Source organism: Danio aesculapii, chromosome 21 (assembly GCF_903798145.1).
Source record: "Danio aesculapii chromosome 21, fDanAes4.1, whole genome shotgun sequence".
NCBI classification, from domain to species: Eukaryota; Metazoa; Chordata; class Actinopteri; order Cypriniformes; family Danionidae; genus Danio; species Danio aesculapii.
This window is the reverse complement of record NC_079455.1, coordinates 11,941,011-11,962,347: the sequence shown is the minus strand read 5'-3', so window position 1 is coordinate 11,962,347 and position 21,337 is coordinate 11,941,011. Positions and strand designations below refer to the sequence as shown.

General features: G+C 35.7%; 2 protein-coding genes across 3 annotated transcripts in view; one reads left to right on the top strand and one right to left on the bottom strand.

Annotated features, from left to right (window-relative positions):
- On the bottom strand, nt 1–1,886 carry LOC130214658 (glucose-dependent insulinotropic receptor). Its single transcript, XM_056446445.1, has one exon. It carries the CDS (start codon nt 1,313–1,315, stop codon nt 185–187), a length of 1,131 nt encoding a protein of 376 aa, XP_056302420.1. The 5' UTR covers nt 1,316–1,886; the 3' UTR covers nt 1–184.
- An 11,411-nt stretch (nt 1,887–13,297) lies between these two features.
- The window catches only part of slc25a14 (solute carrier family 25 member 14), a 29,641-nt gene continuing 21,601 nt past the window's right edge, over nt 13,298–21,337 (top strand). The window contains exons 1-4 of one of the 2 annotated variants that reach the window (XM_056445958.1): nt 13,298–13,458; nt 14,027–14,125; nt 14,714–14,852; nt 19,351–19,445. In XM_056445958.1, coding sequence (XP_056301933.1) covers nt 14,062–14,125; nt 14,714–14,852; nt 19,351–19,445 — 298 coding nt within the window. In that variant the 5' untranslated portion in view covers nt 13,298–13,458; nt 14,027–14,061. Of the gene's footprint in view, nt 13,459–13,911; nt 14,126–14,713; nt 14,853–19,350; nt 19,446–21,337 lie in introns of those variants that run through there. The other variant, XM_056445957.1, reaches the window with a different exon arrangement.

Below are 21,337 nucleotides of genomic sequence, written 5' to 3'. Positions count from 1 at the left end.
AAAGTGCATTGGTTACATTTCAAAAGTAATGTGTTCATTGCAGGCGGAAAAGGAAAGCAAACAAATGTGCTGTTTTATTTCAACAGATACTCTGGGCTCCACATCCATTAAGAGACTTTTACAGTTTCCTCTCAACAGCGGACTAAAAGGACAATCCTACTCTGTTTAGAATATTTTCCGGATGTTATTCTGGAATTGTGACAGAACTACAGTAATTTAACGGGCTGGTCAGAGACTTGTCATGAAACTCTACAGCGTGGGCGACAGTCAGGTGGTCTGTTGTGCATCCGTCCCCTCCCTTGGAATGCCTCTCACGACAAAACCCCACTTTAATATAAGCAAAGATTTCACAGATCTGGTCCCTCACCTCTCGCTGCCAGCAGGCGTACACCAGGGGATTGATAAGAGAGTTTGCGGTTCCCAGCAACCACAGATGGTTCTCTAAAAAGTAATAAAGTTCACAGTCTGGACATGAGACCTGCACAATACTGACCACGAAAAATGGACACCAGAAGAGGGTGAAGCATCCAACCAGCACGGCTACAGTCCGCAGGGCTTTTACGTGACCCCAGTAACGACTAGACGTCAAAAAGCGTGAACTTGCTTGCTGTGCACGGATCCGCTTCTGGTGGCTGCAGGCGATTTTTAGGATATCCATGTAGAAATAGATGAAGACTGAGAGCAGTGGGAAGAAAAACATGCAGAAGACCACAACAATGCTTTTGGGCTCGATGACGGAGAAGAACGTGCAGACCTTTTGATAGTTTTCCTGCTGCATTGGTTTTAAAATCCCAGGTGAAAATCCCACCAGTGATGAGAGAATCCAAGTGAAGACCAGAGCCCCTGCGATCATCTTCTCATTCATTAACTCCGAATAGCGGAGCGGCAGTTTTATAGCCATGTAGCGATCCAGCGAAATCATGAACATTGTTAGGATGGAGGCGGCAGTCGGCGCCATGATGAAAGTCATTCGGAACAAACAAATGCCCTTCTCCATAGAAGCTGTTGTTCCTTTGAGAGCATCAGTGGCAATGCCTGTAATGGCCACACCGACTAGAATGTCCGCAATGGACAGGTTTAAAACGAAACACCAGCTCTGGTAGCCTCTTTTGCGAATGAGCATGATCAGGGAAATGGTGACTAGAAGGTTGGTGGAGATGATTAATATGGATCCCACACTAAGAATACAGCCAGTGGTCACTACTACTCTTTCAATAACAGCGGGAGTTGTGAGCTCGGGACTGGGTGATGTCACTCTGAAGTTCTCCTTCATAGTTTGCAAGGAAGTCGCCTGAGTCATATTAAAAGAGATCATTGCTGCATTAAAAGATGACCCTAGATGGTTTCAAGAAGAGGAAATGGAAACAAGGATGTCGATTTTTCTTCGCTCCCATTGGGAAAAGCAAAACATCTTCCTTTTTCTGCTGTTGTACTTTCGTTTATCTGACCCTTGTTCTGTCTGGCTGTCATCCAGGTCCCATCAGAGCATACTTCCTACTGTGAAGAGTCTTTATCCATGTGAATTTGATTATGATGAATATTGCAACCTAACCTTATTAAAGTACACAGATGGCTCTTGTGAAATCCTTATCGTTGGCTCTTCGTTAAGAAATATCCTCAGATCACATCTCGATTTCCAGATGTTCAAGAGTGTTCCCTGCCTGAAACTGTAACTAGAAGTAGACAAACTCAATAGATTCAACAGAAAACACGATCCGATTGCGAAGATGTCCAGAACAAAGATTCCAAACTTTCTTTCATCATCTCTTGGAGCATCGATTTTCAAGCCTTTGGATGAAGACAAAAGATCAGAACTTTTATTCAAAATGTGTACATTTTGTCTGCCGCATATCTGAGATGCCTTTCTACCAGCATGGGATCAGTCTTCAAACTAAAAGAGGGAAGAGAAACTGATGAACATGGACAGAGGGTTGGGTTTGAAGAGTGGGATGGGAGGTGGGTGGACACTAACAGCCTGACTGTGATTACTCATGAGTGAACTCTGAATAAACAGAATCACTCCTGGGTGAATAAACATTTACCATGTCCAAACTCATTCAAACTTTATCATAGAAACCAGGGTCAGAACACAGATCTGGATATATATTTTGGGGGCAGGATGAATCAGTTAATTCCATAATAATGCTCTGACCTCTTTAAACTTTCCTCTGGAGTCATGTGAATAAAGCATTAAGTACAATGAACTTAAAACAACTCAACTGGTTTTTAACAATCTGAACACAGTCATTCATAACACGGAAAGATCTTTTTATGTCAATGCTACACAATAAAGCCTGGCTCTCAGCGGCTCAACAATGTGATGATGTTAGTCACTCCTACTAGACTGTTCACTGCTATTGAAAGCGTATTTTGGTCAGCAGTTGTTGCTACACTCTGGCCACAGAAAGCACTTGGATGTGGTTTGGGCAAACTGTGCCCTGCCCTCACCTACAAATCACCACCCATCTTTACCTTCAGCTGGCTTAAGAAGGAACGTCTTGGGCTTTTCAAAGGACCGCTAAAGATCCTTTAGAGCAGTGGGCAGAAGATGTCTTTAAAGCGGAGACTGCTTTCCATGTTTTTGTGCTGTGCGTACTGTTTGGCTTCACTCTTCTGCCTTCACCCAGACAGAAACAACTGTGTCTCCAATGGTGCCAGGTGAGATTTTGATCATTTTAATATACTTATTTAGACATTTAGGGTATGGTGTATCAGAATTGATGAGTTTGTGCCTAACACACCAGGCTACTCCTAAAACAGCTCACACCAGTATTATGTTTCCAATTTTTTGCCAGGACATCAGATCACTAAAGTTAGACAGGGTTGTGAATGAAGTCAAGGTGTCTCGTGGTACATTTACATGTCAAAATGATCTAGAAATGCTAGAAATAACTAGAAATGCTGTATTATGCCTGCCAGGTCAGTAGTATGCATGGGATGATAACCGTTTTCAAGGTATACTGCGGTTTGGAAAAGTCAAGGTTTTAAAACCGCCAACATTTTCTGCTATATCATTCCTAATGTATGTGTAAGATTTTTTCATTTACATTTTATTAGTTGTTTTGGACAACAGTATCTCCTGCAGAAAATATTTCCAAAGATGCTAATTTAAACGGCAAAGAAATCAGTTTTGAAACTAATGAGGACAGCAGAAGACAATGATTGATTTGAATTATGTAGCCTGACATGTTTACTGTTACAACATCTTTTTAAGTTTCTCAAAATAAAATATATTGTGTTCAATAGGGAAAAAGTTTTTGTTTTTTACCCAGACATTTAAAAACTATATATTTTAGAGCAGTAATCACAATACTGTGAAACCGTGATATTTTTTATCCAAGGTTATCATCCTATCAGAATCTTATACCAGCCCATGACTAGCCAGTAGTTGGTGATGTCACCTGGGACATATACCATTATTTGTCTTGGTTGCCAAGTATTCATGCATGCCTGTTTACTGAACATGTAATACCCTTTGTGTCAATGTTTTTGCAGATTTCCATTGTTGTAGTTTATGCAAAGCTTGCAAAACAAAAAAAATCATGTTTAAAAATCTGCATTCGAAGTTTCCAAGATGCTTTTGTTGAGTAAAAGTGAAGCCTTTTTTTAAGTTTGTGTAACTATAGATATTCTCATAAACGTCATTCATGAAAACTATAAACTATAAGAGAATCTACCGCAAAAATCAGTCCAAGGCATTCAAAATTTTGGAAAAATATTAAAAAGCCTGTATTGACATGGCTATGAGGTTACCTTGATGAAGGCAGTTGTTTGCTGAAATGCGTAGGCACAGTTTTAAGGAATAGCTATGTCAAAAAAGACTTTTTAATATTTTTCCACATTTCTAGTTTTAATGTCAAGGATTCAAAGACATACTATACACACAAACTAAATAAGGATGTTTCAATAATTGGAGCAAGAATGTTTCAAATTTTGGATTGAATGGGCTATTTGCACAGGGACTTTTAGGTGCTTTTCAGGTGCTTCTGGTTAATGCTATTAATAAAAATTAAGATCTGATTTGTTTCAAATCAATGATGTTCACTGCCTGCTTGAGATACAATATGAAGTAGGTACCACACCAGACAAGAAGCATTGCATTAAATTGCATTGTTTCATGCCATGTCTAATATATGGAAATTTATTTTCCCATGATATTTTCAATAAAGTTTCTACTCTTGATTTCACTGGTTTAAATGGCCTTTCGTCTTGCTTACACAACTACACTGTAAAACCCAACAGTCAACAAATGAAATTAGTGTAGTTAACTCAAAATGTACTGAAAGTTAATTCTACTCATTTGAAAGGAGTTTTAAACTCAGTGTTGAAGGTAATTATAATTAATTACCTCATTAATTCAACTTAAATGGAGTAAATTCACAGTACAAGTTTTTTTTTTTACTCAAATGGTTTGTAGCAATCAGTTTTCTCAAATGGTTTGAGTTGCCTTAACATATTGGGTTTTACAGAACTCAGTTGGTTTGAGTTCTCTTCAATTATTGGGTTTTACTGTGCTCAAATTGCTTCGTTTACTCAAATGGAGTAAGTTCGCAGTACTTATTAGGATTCGTTTTTGAACTTTAATGGTTTGTTGCAATCAGTTTCCTCAAATGGTTTGAGTTATCTTAACTTTTTGGGTTTTACAGTGTAAATTAATTCTAAAGTCTAAAGTTAACAGATTATAATTACATTATCAATGATGTAAAAGGAAATGAAAGTGAAAAAAGTCACATAAGCCCTTCACTGAAAGTTTATCTGTGGCTGAAAAGCACTTGCTGTGCATATAGCCCAGCGTCTTATGGTGTAGACTCTGGTAGTTATCAGTTGTTATTTTTTTCAACAGTAAAAGTAATATAGAATACTGGAGAATGAGTAGTGATAGATAAAAAATGTTGAAAAGTGATGTTTAAAAGGTTCAGTTATCCTCAGTGTCTTGCTCATGGGACTCATGGGACTTGCTCATGAGCCATAGAGTGTGGAAATAAATGTTGTTTATTCACTCCCCTCTGATGCCGAGAATTTAACCTTTGAATCACAAGTCCAACTTTTAAACCTTTAGGCCACAGCTGCCCCATAATACAATACATCCCATGTACGACTGCCTAACTGCCTAACCAGCATTGGGTAAAAAAGTAAAATTTCAAGCCTATGCTACTCTAAAAAAAACCATATACTTTCACATTAAGTTTCTTTAAAAGTAACTAAGTAACACATTTAGTAATATATAGTAACATTGTAATATACATTTTTTAACACTGACTATAACTCTTCTCTGTGTTGCAGGAATCTGGTATCAGTTGTTCAGCAGCTTTACCAGCGCGTGATGAGGCTCCTACGCACCACTCTGTGACATCACAACACACACAGCAAACTAGAGGGAAGGTGAAACCACAATGACCGTTTAAAGACTACTTATCATCAGATTGGCATTATTGATATAAACTGTGGACATCTGAATGTGAGAACTTAAAAAAAAGTTTTCTCAGCATCCTTTAAAGCTTTAACTCCTTTTACAGTTACTCTGTGTGTTCACTGTCTATAAAGGTGCATTAAAGTGCTGTAAGAGAGAATTATAATAGGAGGTTAATGGCACTTTATGTAATCTCTTTGCAGGTTGAGGTGTTCATTGAATATGATGATGGTGTGTATTTGTGGAAGCACTGCAGTCCTGTTAATAATGGACAGATTTTACAACATGCAATATGCCATATATACACTTATGGTGTTTATATTCTTAAAGAGTAATGCACAGATACTTTGTAGAAAGAGTCAAGAAGAGATTTTTTTGGGCTGAACAATGAAATGCTATTATGACTATAACTATTGTAGTATTTAACATCCAGAATTAGGTATCTAGAAAACTGACTGGTGAGTTCAGAGGTTTTAATCAAATGTTAATAATTGCATGGGTGGTTGTCATAAGTGATATATCTATTAAAAATACATTCTATTTTATTGGGAATATGCAGATTTATACTGAGTGATACGTTCATTGATGGCTGAAATGTGTAAAGATGAAAATGGAATAAACTTACTGAATGTTGTTTACACTTTTGGATGTCTGATTTTCATTTTATTTTTGTTCCATTCTTTGTAGCTTAATCCATCTGAATTGAGTTGGCAGATGACATTTTTCATTTATACATTTTCCTTCGGCTTAGTCCCTTTATTTATCAGGGGTCACCACAGTGGAACGAACCACCAACTTTTTCAGCATATGTTTTACACAGCGGATGTCCTTCCAGCTGCAACCCAGCATTGGGAAACATCCATACATACGCATTCACACACTACAGCCAATTTAGTTCATCCAATTCACCTATAGCACATGTCTTTGGACTATGGGGGAAACCGGAGCACCTGGAGGAAACGCGAACACGGGGAGAACATGCAAACTCCACACAGAAACGCCAACTGGCCCAGCTGGAACTCAAACCAGCGACCCAGTGCTAACCACTGAGCCACCGTGTCACTGCAGATGACATTTTTACTTATGATAATTTAACTCTTGCTAATTTGGTTTTTCAAACAAGTTTGTGAACCTGAATAAAACATTAGGTTGATATTGCATAGTAAGGTTAGAGATTAATCTGGGGTTTACAAGTTATACTGACCCTATAACCTTGACACAGTTGCATGAAAGCAGGCTAAATTAAGACATATTATTGTTCAAATGTGAGCCTGGATAACAAAATGATTTATCGTCTGAATAAATAAGCTTTCCAGTAATGTATAGTTTGTTAGGATTGGACAATATTTGGCTGACATACAACTATTTGAGAGCAACATGGTGGCTTAATGGTTAGCATTGTCGATCACAGCAAGAAGGTCGCTGGTTAGAGTCCCGGCTGGGTCAGTTGGCATTTCTGTGTGGACTTTGCAGGTTCTCCTTGTGTTTTAGTGGGTTTCCTCTGGGTGCTCTGGTCTCCCCCACGATCCAAACACATGCGCTATAGGTGAACTGGATTAACTAAATTGGCCATTGTATGTGAATGTGTTTCACAGTACTGGATTGCGGCTGGAAGGGTATTGACTGCATAAACATATGCTGGAATAGTTGGTAGTTTAGTCCACTGTGGCGACTTCTGTTAATTAGAGAATAAGCCAAAGAAAAATGAATGAATGAACAACTATTTGAAAATCTGGAGTCTGAGTGTTCAAAACAACATAAATATTGAGAAAATCACCTACGTTGTCCAAAAAAAGTGCTCTGCAATTCATATTACTAACCAAAAAAGTCTGTTTTTATATATCTAAAGTAGAAAATTTATAAAATATCTTCGTGGAACATGATCTGTACTTAATATCCTAACAATCTTTGGCATAAAAGAAAAATCAATCATTTTGACTGATACAATGCATTTTTGCCTATTGCCAAAAGTTTTTATAAATACATACAGAAAACATTCGGAAAGTTTTCAGACCCCCTTAAATTTTTCACTCTTTGTTATATTGTAGCCATTTGCTAAAATCGTTTAAGTTATTTTTTTTCTCATTGAGAATGCAAAGGATCCCAAAATCTAGGTCTAAAAAACTTGTTGCATCTTTCCCAAAAAGACTTATGTACCAAAAGGGTGCTTCTATTAAATACTGAGCAAAGGGACTGAATACTTAGGACCATGTGATATTTCAGTTTTTCTTTTTTTTAATAAATCTGCAAAAATGTCAACAATTCTGTGTTTTTCTGTCAATATGGGGTAATGTGTGTACACTAATGAGAGAAAAAAATGAACCTAAATGATTTAAGTAATTGGCCGCAATATAACAAAGTGAAACATTTAAGGGGGTCTGAATACTTTCCGTACTCCCTGTATATTATTGCAGTTTTTGCAACTATAAGAAACTGCTAATTAAGTTACAACGGTTGTATTTGTGAGAATATGGTATTGACCCAACATTATATAGGCTAAAGTCAAATTTAGGCATTTTCTCTTCATGATGGCGTGGCTTTTGTTTTGTAATGTAGATAAGGAAGTGTTAAAACTCAGATAAGCATTCCAGCATGAAAGAGTCTTCCAGGACAGGTCAAAGCCATTGGCTTTTGCTGACGAGTGTCTGAGTATCAAGTGATGGCATTTGATATTTGTGTAGGTTAAAGATAAACCACACTCTCACTGTCCCACACTGTTAAAAATATTATTAAAAAAAACATAGTTTTACATATTTGGATACTTTTTTCCGTTTATTTATTTTTTAGATTGCATTATGGGATCTTGATCTTTCCTCCAAAAGCTTTTTGATGTTGAAAAGTTTGTAAAATGACTCTTAGTGATATTTTTTAGTTTGAAGTCATATATTGTCTGTGTTTGTGTTGTAAATTATGGTGCAAAGACCTGGTAACAAACTGCCAGTACTCTCTGTTATTTTACATATTTATCTTAATTCTTTCTATATTATTTCTTAAACAATATCTTGTCTCAAATGACTAACGACTAACTATCAGAATAAAAGTCACTTTGTTGATCTGCTGTTCCTGTTCTGACAGAGATGCTGAGAACCTCAATAAAGCCAATTTACAAGAAGTGTTGTCTTCTGAAATCACTTGCACACATATTCATTTTCTTTCCTGAACACAGAAGACGCCTATAAGGGAGGAGTTCTAGATTGCAGGTAACACTCATAACAGAACACAACTGTTATTAGCACCAACAGCAGATTTAGTGATTTGGGGGCCCTAAGCAATTCCTGCCAAATTGGGCCTCAAATCCTAAAATTCATCTTTCATACTTTAATTTGTTTTTACTTTTCTTGCTTGTTTTTTTTCTTGTATCACTCAATCTCCTTTTCTACATTTTATCTTAATGCAAAATAATAATAACATGTAAAGCATCTTGTTTTCTTAAAATGAATTCACAACTTAAAATAACAAATGAACAGTTTTGTTTTTAAAACTAAATCTTTACTGATTTGACTGCTAGACTGGTTCATGATTGAGGGTGGGGGACAAATTTATGCAAATGTAATAATTACCTTCAAAATAAAAAATAAATTTGACACCCTCACTGTACAAAATATGATAGAAAACAATGTTATATATATAATTATAGGTATAATTTATACTTCTAGGTATTTATTTGGGGGCCCTCGGATTACCGGGGCCCTAAGCAGCCGCTTAACTTGCGTATTGGTTAAATCCGCCCCTGATTAGCACAACCACAGTATGACACTCAATATTTTGTGTTACATTCCTTAATGTCATTAGTGCTGTGCATTGTACCCATATCTACATTTAGTAATTTAATATTATTATTATTATTATATTAATATCTGTATCAGACACACATCAGGGGCGCATTATAGGGAGATTATGCTAACAGAAAAACACTCCACAATATCAGCGTTCACATAAGAATGATTTATGGTTATTTTGAGCTACATAAATTAACTAGCAGCATGGTGGCGCAGTGGGTAGCACAATCGCTTCACAGCAAGAAGGTCACTGGTTCGAGCCTCAGTCAGGGTCAGTTGGCATTTCTGTGTGGAGTTTGCATGTTCTCCCCGTGTTGGCGTGGGTTTCCTCCGGGTGCTCCGATTTCCATAGATTGTCCATAGTGTATGAGTGTGAATGAGTGTGTGTGCATGTTTCCCAGTGATGGCTTGCAGCTGGAAGGACATCGGCTGCATATAACATATGCTGGATAAGTTGCCGGTTCATTCCGCTGTGGTGACCCCAGATTAATAAAGGAACTAATCCGAAAATAAAATAAATTAATGAATAAATTAACTATGACTTTAATGGTTAGTTCACCCAAAAATTATAATTCTGTACGGAGTACGGAAAAATCATACTTAAGTAAAAGTACCATCAAGTACAAGTAGAGTAAAAGTATCTGTTGGAAATATTACTCAAAGAATGAGTAAAAAGTAGCCCTTTCAAAAGTACTCAAGAGTAAAGAGTAGTAGTAGAGTATTACCCTGTAAAAAGCTGATGCATTTACATGTAATTTGTGGATGTGTGTAAATGTAACATTCTGTAGTGTATTTAGTTTTTGCCCAGCAGGCGACAGCATCATATTACGTTAATATTAGGTTAGATTTAGGTCATGATGTCAGTTGGCCAAAATTCAATGTCTAGCCAGCATCTTAGGACAACGTTATTTTGATGTCCAATAATGACGTCAAATGATGTTGATATTTGGTTGATTTTAGGTTGTGTTAGAAAGTGACCACAATCCAATGTCGAGACAACATCTTAAACCAATGTCATATTGACGTCAAATACTGACATTTATTCGTTAGTTATGGCAACCAAAATCCAACGTCTGATAGACATCATAGTGGTAACGTCCACATCAAGATGGAACATCATTAGACGTTGATATTTGGTTGATTTTAGGTTGGATGTTAAACACTGATGTCACGTCGGGCTGACGTTGAGTTCTGATGTCAACCCAATTTTCATTTCCAAACAAAATGCAACGTTCTCACGTTATTGGGGTACAACGTCAATCTGATCTCATGTTGAAGTCTTATGTCTGCTGGGTGTTTGAGGCCATTTCGATCATCATACAGCAAACATACCTCATCTTCTCATCACTGACATGGATCTAAACAGTCTCTGGGTCAATGCGTGTAAAGATTTTAAACATCTTCTTGGACACTTTTAATGTTTCCAAACAGTTTGCTGCAATTATAAATTGCCCATATCTTTAGGTAGTTCATTATGATGCGATTTACCTTTTATGTGTGATTTGATTGGACAGGAATCACAGGATTGATTTTTCTAATCCCCATAGATAGGAAAAAATAAAGTAGTGACTGCAGGTTAAAGGAAAGTATTGGAGTAAAAGTATCAATACTGCACTAAAAATGTACTCAAGGGAAAGTAAAAGTATGCATTTTTAAAACTACTTAGTAAATTACAATTCCTGAGAAAAACTATTCAATTACAGTCATTTGAGTATTTGTAATTAGTTACTTTACACCACTGTACTTTTGTGAGCACACAGAACTAAAATATTGACTTTATTCAACAGTTTCTTCTCCCCAGTGTCAGTATAGGGCGCAGATTCATGAGAGTGCTGTGATCTGTATGAGTGTCACATTCAGTCGCACTGTTAACATATACCTCAGATGTGCCTGTGTTTTTTTATTGATGAATAAAATGTTTATGAATGACACTGAGGAGAAAAACTGTTGAATAAAGTCGTTATTTTTGTTTTATGTGTGCACAGATGTATTCCTATACTTGCTTGCTTACTCCCAGGGCTGTTTATTTCAAAGTTGATATTTAGCCGCACCATGTTGGTATTTGGTAACATCTAATTTTTTTATGAGATGGGTCGTTAGCCCAAAGCTCAACTCCCTACTTGGAGGACCAGGACATACACATGCACTGCAGACGGTTTAGCTTACCAAATTCACATATGGCGCATGTCTTTGGAAACCAGAACACTTGGAGGAAACCCACGCTAACATGGGGAGAACATGCAAACTACACAAAGACCTGCCAGCTAACCCAGCTGGAACTCAAATCAGCGATCTTCTTGTTGTGAGCTGACAGCGCTGATGTATTCTTATAGATTCATAATATCCTGATTGGACCACTGTAGTCACATATGTTTTTTTTTGGTACCTTTCAGGAACATTGCTGTCTATGGAGAACAAGAGAGCTCTCAGATTTCTTCCAAAATATCTTAACTTGTGTTTCGAAGAGCTCAGTGCTATGGAATGACTGAGGGTGAGAAATTAATGACAGAATTTTATTAAATTTTATGATTGATTGAACCACATAACAGGCTATGTTACTGTTACAGATAGCAAATTTAGAGGCAAAGCGGCCTGGCTCTGTTCCTGACTTTTTAAGGCCACCAGAATCTACCAAAGACTCACTACTGGTATAAGCCAAACCATTTTTTAGGCACAGCACTTGCTTTGACAGAGCTTCAAAGAACCAAACAATTCTTTATAAACTCAAACAGTCAACAATAATATCTAGCTAACTGATTAATTCACATAAGAATCCATGAATGGACCCCTGGATGCTATATAAATAAAAGGTTGTAAACCAACAGTCAAGTCTGTGGATCAAAAGTAATGATGTTAAAAATAATGTTCATTTTCTTGCACAGACCAGTCACCTTGCGTCATAAGACCTCAGAGTATATTGTCAGGAGCCTTGGGTATTAATTTGCTTTGCCTGTGTACAATTTTTTCGAATCTCAAAGCTCATTAACTTAGTTGTTTACTTTCTTATGAATCACCAAAAACAACATACACTTTTTAAAAAGTTATAATAAATAAAAAAGGATGGCACGATGGCTCAGTGGTTAGCACTGTAGCCTCACAGCAAGAAGATCGCTGGTTTGAGTACTGGCTGGGTCAGTTGGCATTTCTGTGTGGAGTTTGCATTGGGTAAACAAAATTGACCATAGTGTATGAGCGTGTTTGTGAAACAATGGGTGTTTCCCAGTACTGGGTTGTGGCTGGAAGGATATTTGCTACGTAAAACATTTGCTGGAATAGTTGGTGGTTCATTTCACTGTGGCAACCCCTGATAAATAAAGAAAATGAATGAATGAATGAACAAAAAGCCACCTACATATAAGCAGGCTATCGGCAGGTTTCATCAAGTCAAAATTAAGACCTTTTAAGACCCTTTTAAGACCATAAAGATTGAAATTTTAGAGTTATGCAGAGTTAAAGACTTTTTTTTCTTTTTCTAATGGCCCAGTGTTATCATGAGGAATTCTGTAATTGTTTTTAGTTTCTTTTTTCCCTAATTAGGGAATTTCATTGGGGGGATTTGCTTTAAAAAATGTCTAACAGCCGTTGTGATCTGTATCTCTTTGCAACAAAGAACTTAAAAATAATGTTTCATTAATAAAAACATAAGGTTTTATTGAGGTGTATTGTTAGTCATTGGATGGATGTCGCCCCGACTGAGTATAGCTTCACTTAAGCAAGGCAAAATTAAGACCTGATTAAAATTATTTGAGACCTATGACACAATATTTCAGTAATTTAAAGACTTTTTAAGCACTTAAATTTCGTTTTGGAAATTTAGAACATTTTAAGATTCTTGAATGTGAATAACTTAAATTAATATTAAATAAAAATGTTTCATATTTGGGTGAACTGTCACTTTAACTGCATTAATTAAAACACATAACAAAAATAGTTGACAACTGTCATTGTATGAAACGCCACGCACAATTCACATCTCAGCTATTTTCTTCTAAATAAATTGGTTGAAATCAAACCTCACTAATTTCTTCCTATTTATGGACAGGGTGACATTGAAAAATGGGGGGTGTCTAGTTTCTTTCAAACTTCCGGGCGGGAACTTCCGGTCGCGGTGAATTGAGTTCCTGCTAGAAAGGCACATGATGGGAAACTAAAAGCCGTTTGTGCGCTCCTGTCGGAGTTTGACTGCGAAAAGTACAACAATCCTACATGTGGTCGAGACGATGGAGTCCAAAATAAAATAACAGAGTCGACCGAAGCACCGGGTCTCAGGTATGTGAGCTTACGAGGCGGTTTTGAATAAAATGTCGCGAAACTCAGTTTAGTAGTTTAAAATGGTGCGAGTAGTTCTGCTCCACCTGGCTAACACTTACAAGCCGTTAGATGTCCGTTATGAAACCAAGCAGAGCGACCTTCACACTACGCTTACCATAAACATAGACCATTTTAGTCACACTAATGCTTTAGTTTATAATGCGTGGCTGTTTTATTACAAAGCGGTGACCTTAAAAAGTTTAGCGTTGCACGGTTTGAAGAAAATAGGCGAGCGGTTGCTTGCTGTCACTCAACCTCCTTGGTTTCGGAAGTAGGTGGAACATCACGTCATTTTGACCAATCATGTTCGCCGAGAAAAATACTGACAGATGCCGCAGCCAATAGGATTTCTGTAAATTTCCTATGGCGCTTGCAATGAATCTTTAATGCGGCTCGTCTTATTCCGGTGCACATATGTCTTTTCATCTTGGGAGACGGGTTGTGACACAGACGGGTAGCGCTATGTTGTACAATGTGAAGTTAAAAGAGCTGGTTTGCTCATATTTTGGCTTTCTGCTGTTTTTAGTGGGACTCCATCAAGCCGAAGGGGCCGCGACAGAAATGGCAAACCTGAACTGGAAGCCGTTTGTCTATGGGGGAATGGCCTCAATTGTCGCAGAATTCGGTGAGTCTGTGCACCTGCTGTTTTAACATCATCCTCGTTATAATCTATTGGTAATCACTTCTTTAGGTTTGCACTGCATATTCTCGTAATATGTTGATATATAAAACGAAAGTGTCAGTGCAAATTAGTATTTGAGATAAATATATATGTTATGTTAAATATTTTGATTTTGTTTACACCATTAACTGCTTGTTTACATGTGCGATAATAACTGGTAACAAGGTAATAATAATAACAAAAATAACAAGGTTTATTTATTCGGTTTGGGGCAATTATATGTAAATAATTATTATCAACAATAAAAATGTACTTCATTACATCATTATTACTTCTGTCTATTACAACTACTAGTTGCCTTGATGAAATATACTGTCAGATAGGTTCACAATAGTATTACTTTTACTTTAGTTGGAGGAACTGCAAAACGATCCCTTGTTAGTGCATGAATAATGTTCATCAGCGGAACATGAAAAACAACATTCCCCAAACACACTGATTGAGCTATTTATGAAGCTAATGTTTAAAGTAGGGTGGAACATAAGATGAGGCAATGTACATGAAGTTTATCCTATGATTAAATCTTTTTAGGTACGTTCCCCATTGATCTCACAAAAACACGGCTTCAGGTTCAAGGGCAGACTCACTGTATGGAGGTCCGATACCGCGGGATGTTCCATGCTTTGTTAAGGATTGGACGAGAGGAAGGCGTCCGGGCATTGTACTCCGGGTGAGTGCTGCTTATTTGATTATTCTGAATGGCAACGAATGCTTGGCTTGCACAGTGGATCGTGTTTATTTTAGTGTCAGTGGTATTCAGTGTGCCTCTTGGGACTTTTGCACAGGGAACTAATTTTTAGGTAATAGCCTCCATGAGAACTACAATTTCCCCTCAGGCAATTTTCCTGGATGTTTGCTTTGTTTCTAGGTATTCCGAAGTGACTGATGCAGGCTATCTTAGCTCAACCGGTTTTGTTGTTGTGTGTTGTGTAAAATAGATTCAGTGTAGATATTCAGGTTATGATAGAAATGTATCTCCTATGTTATTAAGAAAAAAATACAATCTTACATTGACATTACCTTGTATCACTTTAATTTACTGTGCCAGAGTTAGACTTTCCTCTGATTTAGTTCCCTTAAAAGGGGTTCCTATAACTAAAATCACTTCCAGCAGTGTGAACAGGTTAAAAACAGGTGTTTTTCATCCTATAGCTTTATGGAACTGTGAAAAAGAGTATATGTGTACTTTCTGATGCTTTCTTTCCCTTTTAAAGGCATATTTGCATCCCCTATTATGGTTTAAAGTTTTAAATACAGCTGATAGCTGTAATAAACTCTAAATATAGATGATATTCAGTTCACGAGGTCTGTAGAGGAGCTGAGTCAAGTGAAACTGGCCCACTGCTTTGGCATGAGCAGACTGCAGTCATTCGCGCTGGTCTTGTTTTCTATGTTGCAGAGCATCTTGTTTTTCAAAACATCATCTCGTGTATTAATGTACTGTTTCTTTTCCTGGCCATAAGTTTATGGTTCATATGTTGCTGTAATTTTCCACAAATTTCAGACCATTTTAAGGTAGTTTATGAATAATAGTGTTACTTTTCTTAGAGTTTATTTATTTTTTTGCATCTCTTGCAGTAAATTTGGAGAATTTTTTTTTATGGATTCAATTGGACCAAATTCATTTCTTGCATGTCATTTTGGCAACATTTGTTCCTTTACTGTGTTTAGATTAGGTTAAAGTAAAACAAATAAGAGCACCTTATGCTCAATAGCAAAAATTATCTCTTATCAATACTAGGCCATATTTAGGGACATGGTGTGAAATCTTCCCCCCCCATTTTTCCATTTTATTTTTAGGTTTAAATAAATTTATATGCTGAAAAAATATTTTAAATTCTTCTCTTGACCATCTTTCTGCCATGATCTATTTTTTTAAGGTTGGAAACTTTTAAGGATTGTCACAGTAGCATCAGTGTTTTGACAGCATTATCCATATAAAACAGCATTATGATAATGCTTACTTAAAGCTCAATGACTACTTCATCATTCAACAAGTTTTTTGCAATCTCTATTCCCTTGTTTATACAACTATCTGAAATCTATTTAAATCAGACGTGTCAGTTCTTTTACTGTTCCGGTTTTCCAGTTTGTCAGCAGACTCAAGTGAACAGATTAAACTAAATGACAACAAGGACATCCTTCTAATCACACAATAGGACTTTTGCAAGCAGCAGGTTGTGCTGCAAGTGTACTGCATAAAAATGTCCTGTTGGCGCATTATTTTAGCAGACTTTGCTTGTCCGGTGAACATATGTGGCTCATGCATAGTTGCGTAAGCAGGTGCATGAGTGGAATATCTTTAGAGAGGAATATTGAGCTATTTTGAACTTTGAGGTCAGTCCGTGTTAGTGTTGTATGATATATACTGATACTAAAAACGTGATACCCTGTCTCTCAAAACGATATGATTCTGCGTTTTTTTTTTAGTACCGGTACTTTTGAGTGACATAAAGGTATGTCTTTTTAACATACTTTTTTTTAAATTAATTTTTTTTATTTAATTTTTAATTTTTTTTATTTAATTTTATTTAATTTTTTTTAAATTTTATTTATTTAAAATAAATAAAATTTTTTAATAGTATATAACATCACGGACAGTTAAAAATGCATGTCACGTCATCCACCATACAATAATATATAAATATATAGTGCATCTCACAGTGCAAAGCATAAATAAACGTTTAAATGTCCGTGCTTAATCAGTCATCGATAAGGTCTATCGATTAAAGGCTTATTGACAATCAATAGATCATTAAGTTATTGTTAGCATCCCTAAATAAAATATATTAAAGGATATTTTACCTTAAATTCACCATACTCCCCATTAAAAGGAGAGTTTGTCCAAAACTGAACATTCTGTCACCATTAATTGTTAATTGTTTAAACCATTTAATTGTTCTTTTGTTTATTAATTTATTATTTATATTGTCAGACAGCTAAAGCATTTCATAAAATGTTGAATCAGCTGCACAAAGTGATTGGCATGCTGAAAATCCTATAAAATTGATAGAAATAGATATTTGTCTTTTATCGTGATAATTATCAATATCGACTGATGTGAAAAAAATTATCGTGATACATTTTTTTTGCCATATCGCCCAACTCTATAAATATGTAATTATATTTGAATATGACAGGATCACCGTGTCATGAACAGTGAGGACTGATGTTGCTTGGTCCAGGTTTTTAACAACCAGACCAAAAAAGTTTTGTGCACTTGTCTATAGTGGATTGTTTTTTATTTATAACAAACCTCCAACAATTTTATTATTTAAAACAACTCTGTTGGAGTGCTGATGATTAGTTTTTATTTCTATATTTGACTTAACATTTTTAAAAATGGTTCTACTTTGTTTTAGCTGACAGCAAAAATCGAGTGTTCATTAATAGTTATTTAAAAAAAAAATGCTGTAGTATCGATTTAGTATTAGTATCATTATATTTAATTTAGGTATCACATCGACGTTAAAATTTCCAAAACTTCCATGTATCTCTATTAGTTTTTTTTTTTTATAATTATTTTTTTGGGTTTTCACCTTTTAATGGATAGGAAAGTGTAGAGTATTGACAGGAAAGCAGAGAGAGGGGAAGGGTCGGCACAGGGCCACGAGGCAGGAATCGATCTCGGGTCGCCGTGAGCACCAGAGTGCATGCGTCAATACTCTAACCACTAGACCACTGGCGGTGACCATGTATCTCTATTTTTTTAATTATCTAAAAATCTAGATTTAGGCAGCTTTAAAGTAATCCAGGAAGTCTAGGGTCTTTTCTAGAGAAATTATCAGTAATTTTCTGGGAAAAAAAGTAGTTTGTAAGTAACTGCTAATGCTTACCTTGTTTCAGTTCAGGTGATCTGTGTTTATGACCTTTATTTTACAACCTCTCATGAGACCACATGGGTCACTCGTGATAGATTGTTTACAATTCAGGAGAATGAGCACAGTGCAAAAGTTGAATGGTTCTTTGTTATTAATATTTGCTGATTGTTTTAAGTGATTTTAAATGTAGGTCAGGACTGTTATTTCAGAACAAAGGACAAGCTGTGTGGTATGAAATGTTGTTGTGGGCATGTCTAAATTAACATGTCAGTCAATAAGATGTAATCTTATTTTAAATAGTGTTAATCTTATAGTAATTGCCATTGAAGTAACTATTAAGACATTAATAGAACTAACGTGTTTGTGTATAACATCAACATGCTTCACTAGTACTTTTTGCTTAAAGTCTTAAATACATAAAATACATTTTAAACAAAATCTTCATATGTTTATGTTATCACCACTTGAATGCAAAGAGACACACATGCGCTCTGACGTTAACTTTTTCTGAATGTCATATTTCATTGTCTGAAGTCTGGTCATTTTTTTTTTCTAATATTGATCTGAAGCAGGAGAGTCAAACTCCTTTCCTGGAGGGCCACAACCCTGCAGAGTTTAGTTCCATCCTTTTTTAATACACTTGCCTGTTGCTGCTTGGTTTCTAAAAGCCTGAAGCTTGTTACTATGTGATAGATAAAAATATATGTATAATATGTATTATTGATCATTTGAAAATCTGTAACGCTAACGTTAGAGGCAGCTTTAGCATTAGCCGTTACATTTTTAGGCTTATCATTTTAGGCTTGCCTTCAATAGTATTTGCCTGAAGGACTCCATTAGTTTTGTCAGGTGTGTTTAATCAGAGGGAAAGCTAAACTGCAGGATTTGACACCCAGGCTGCTCTAAAGAAATGAAGAAAATCGTAATGTTAGTCATCTTTTATGAACTGCTTTAAATATGTGGGTTTTGTGGCTTAAAAGTAATCTGCAGGAAATCTATTTAAAGTTTTAAAGGAAAAATAAAAAGCATTCTATTTCTGTTTGAACTCATTTGCAGAAAACTTTGCATGCATGCTTTGCATGATATTGTTATTGACTTTCCTTTCACATGTTGTGAACATTAGACAAAAAACATGATATAACTTTTTAGTTCAAGAATACTGAAAACAGTAATGGCCAATTAGGCTTCTCACTGGAACATTTTTAATTGCTAATCTCCATATATGATGGTTAGTCAATGGTTCATCTTTTTTTGGGCCTGTCTTTTAAACCCAACTTTTTAATAGTGCCATTAACCTTAGTATGGAAATTAAGCATTGACCTAAAGTGGTGTATTTCCTCTTTGTAGAATTTCACCTGCCCTTCTCCGACAAGCTTCTTACGGCACGATTAAGATCGGTACATACAACACACTAAAGAAACTGTTTGTCAGCCATCCAGAAGGTAAGCTTACAGAAAACTATCATCGTACTGTTCATTTTAAGATTTTTTATTTTCAACACATTTCTCTAGTGTGTAGGGCCCATTAAAATATACCCCCCTCTGCTTTTTATGAGTGATTTGGACTCTATTTTGATGCATAATTACATTTCAAATTCATTGAAATGATGAAATTTGAATAATGTTATAATGAAATTGAATTAAAAGATTAATATTAAATGCTTTTTAAGGCCCTATGGAATTTTATTTATTCTTTGAATTCTGTTATTTCCCATAAAAGTTGTTTTCTGCTATAAGTATTTTGCTTTCCATTTTAATGATGTACTGTATTAATCAAATCTAATGACCTAACAAGAAAACAGCATTTATTATTACCATTTAACGTGATTATTGTTCCGTTGTTATTTGAGGGCTATTATATAAAGGTCTCCTGTTGTTTGAAGTGTCCAGAATCAACTGACTGATTTCATTTGCAGCTTTCACATCTATTTATAGTTATGGCATTGTTCTGAAACACACTAGCCTGTAGATAACATTCGTGAAAAAAAGAATTAGGTGTTTATTTTGCTAGTTATTGTTATTAAGTTGTAAGATTAATCAGTGCAAGTTAATCCACTTTAAAAACTATAGTCTGTTTTGGTAATCTTCAATGAAAGTCTGACCATTTTCCATCATCATTTGGAGTGGCGCTGCTTCTGTTGACGTCAATCTGAGGGCTTCCATAGCAACTGCATATTAATAACCTCGCTTACTCTTTGCTACGAGGGATCTCAATTTTCCATTTCAGCAGGAAGTACATAAACTAATTAAAATAAAAGTCTCAGCAACTTCTGGTTCATGCGGACTTTAACATGTTAGTAATAAAACCCCAAATAGTATTTTTATTTTTTTATTTCTCTGGGACTTTAGTCTGTTGAGAGACTGCTGATATTAGCCTAATGCTGCTATTCTTTATTAGAGTTCAAACGACATGGGTTAATTTCTGGCCAATTCCGATATTAATATATTTCTTTTTTCACCTTTCATCTAATAATATTTAACAGGGCAATAATTAGATGTGAAACTGAATTTTATGTATTAAACATTTATTGAAATGTTTCAAGTAAAAATTGCAGAAGTTAAAAAACTATTTAAATTAACATGTGATTCGATAGTGCATTTTAATTAATAGAATAACTCTAAAGTGTGTGCATATTAGGTATGGGTCGATAGATGATGCCATCGTCCATTGCCGATAGGCATCATGATGTTGAGCCAGCATCGCAATTCTCCGCCCCGCCCCCATCGCAGCAGCAATAATCTGCTTAATCTCTGCCTAATCATGCCAGAGTCCCGCGAAAAAACTGATTGACAAGTGGTAATTTGTGTGTAGCTTATCTTTATTTATTTATGATTTGGTCATGGGTAAAACAAAGACCATGCGGGTCATGTAGTTGAAATGGTATGCTACGAATAATAATTAGTTATTAATTAATTAATTAATTAATTAATTAATTAATTATTCAGAAATAATTAATTCACCGCTGCCTACGACAACGATGCCATCGTCCATCACGATGCTTCACATTAGACATCGTACAATACCAAATTGGTCGGCATCGCCCAACCCTAGTGCATTCTAGCTGACACATAAATGAATGCTTATTTTAAATAAACATACTAGATTTCAGTGTAGTTTTGCTGATTTTAGAAATCAGCGTGAATCAGAAGTTCCTACCTAGTTTACCTTAATCTAATTTTGAGTGGAAGAAAGTTTTTTTTTTTTTTTTTTTTTTTTTTAAATGTATTTATTTTTTATTAATTAATATATATATTTTTTTTATTAAAGATAACCAAGACCATATTTTTCTGCAGAAATGAAATGGAATGTGGTTTAGCAGAGTTTTAATGATATG

What these genes read in the sequence shown, in the direction of transcription:
- LOC130214658 (XM_056446445.1), bottom strand. Translation starts at nt 1,315, where the DNA reads ATGATCTCTTTTAATATGACTCAGGCGACTTCCTTGCAAACTATGAAG.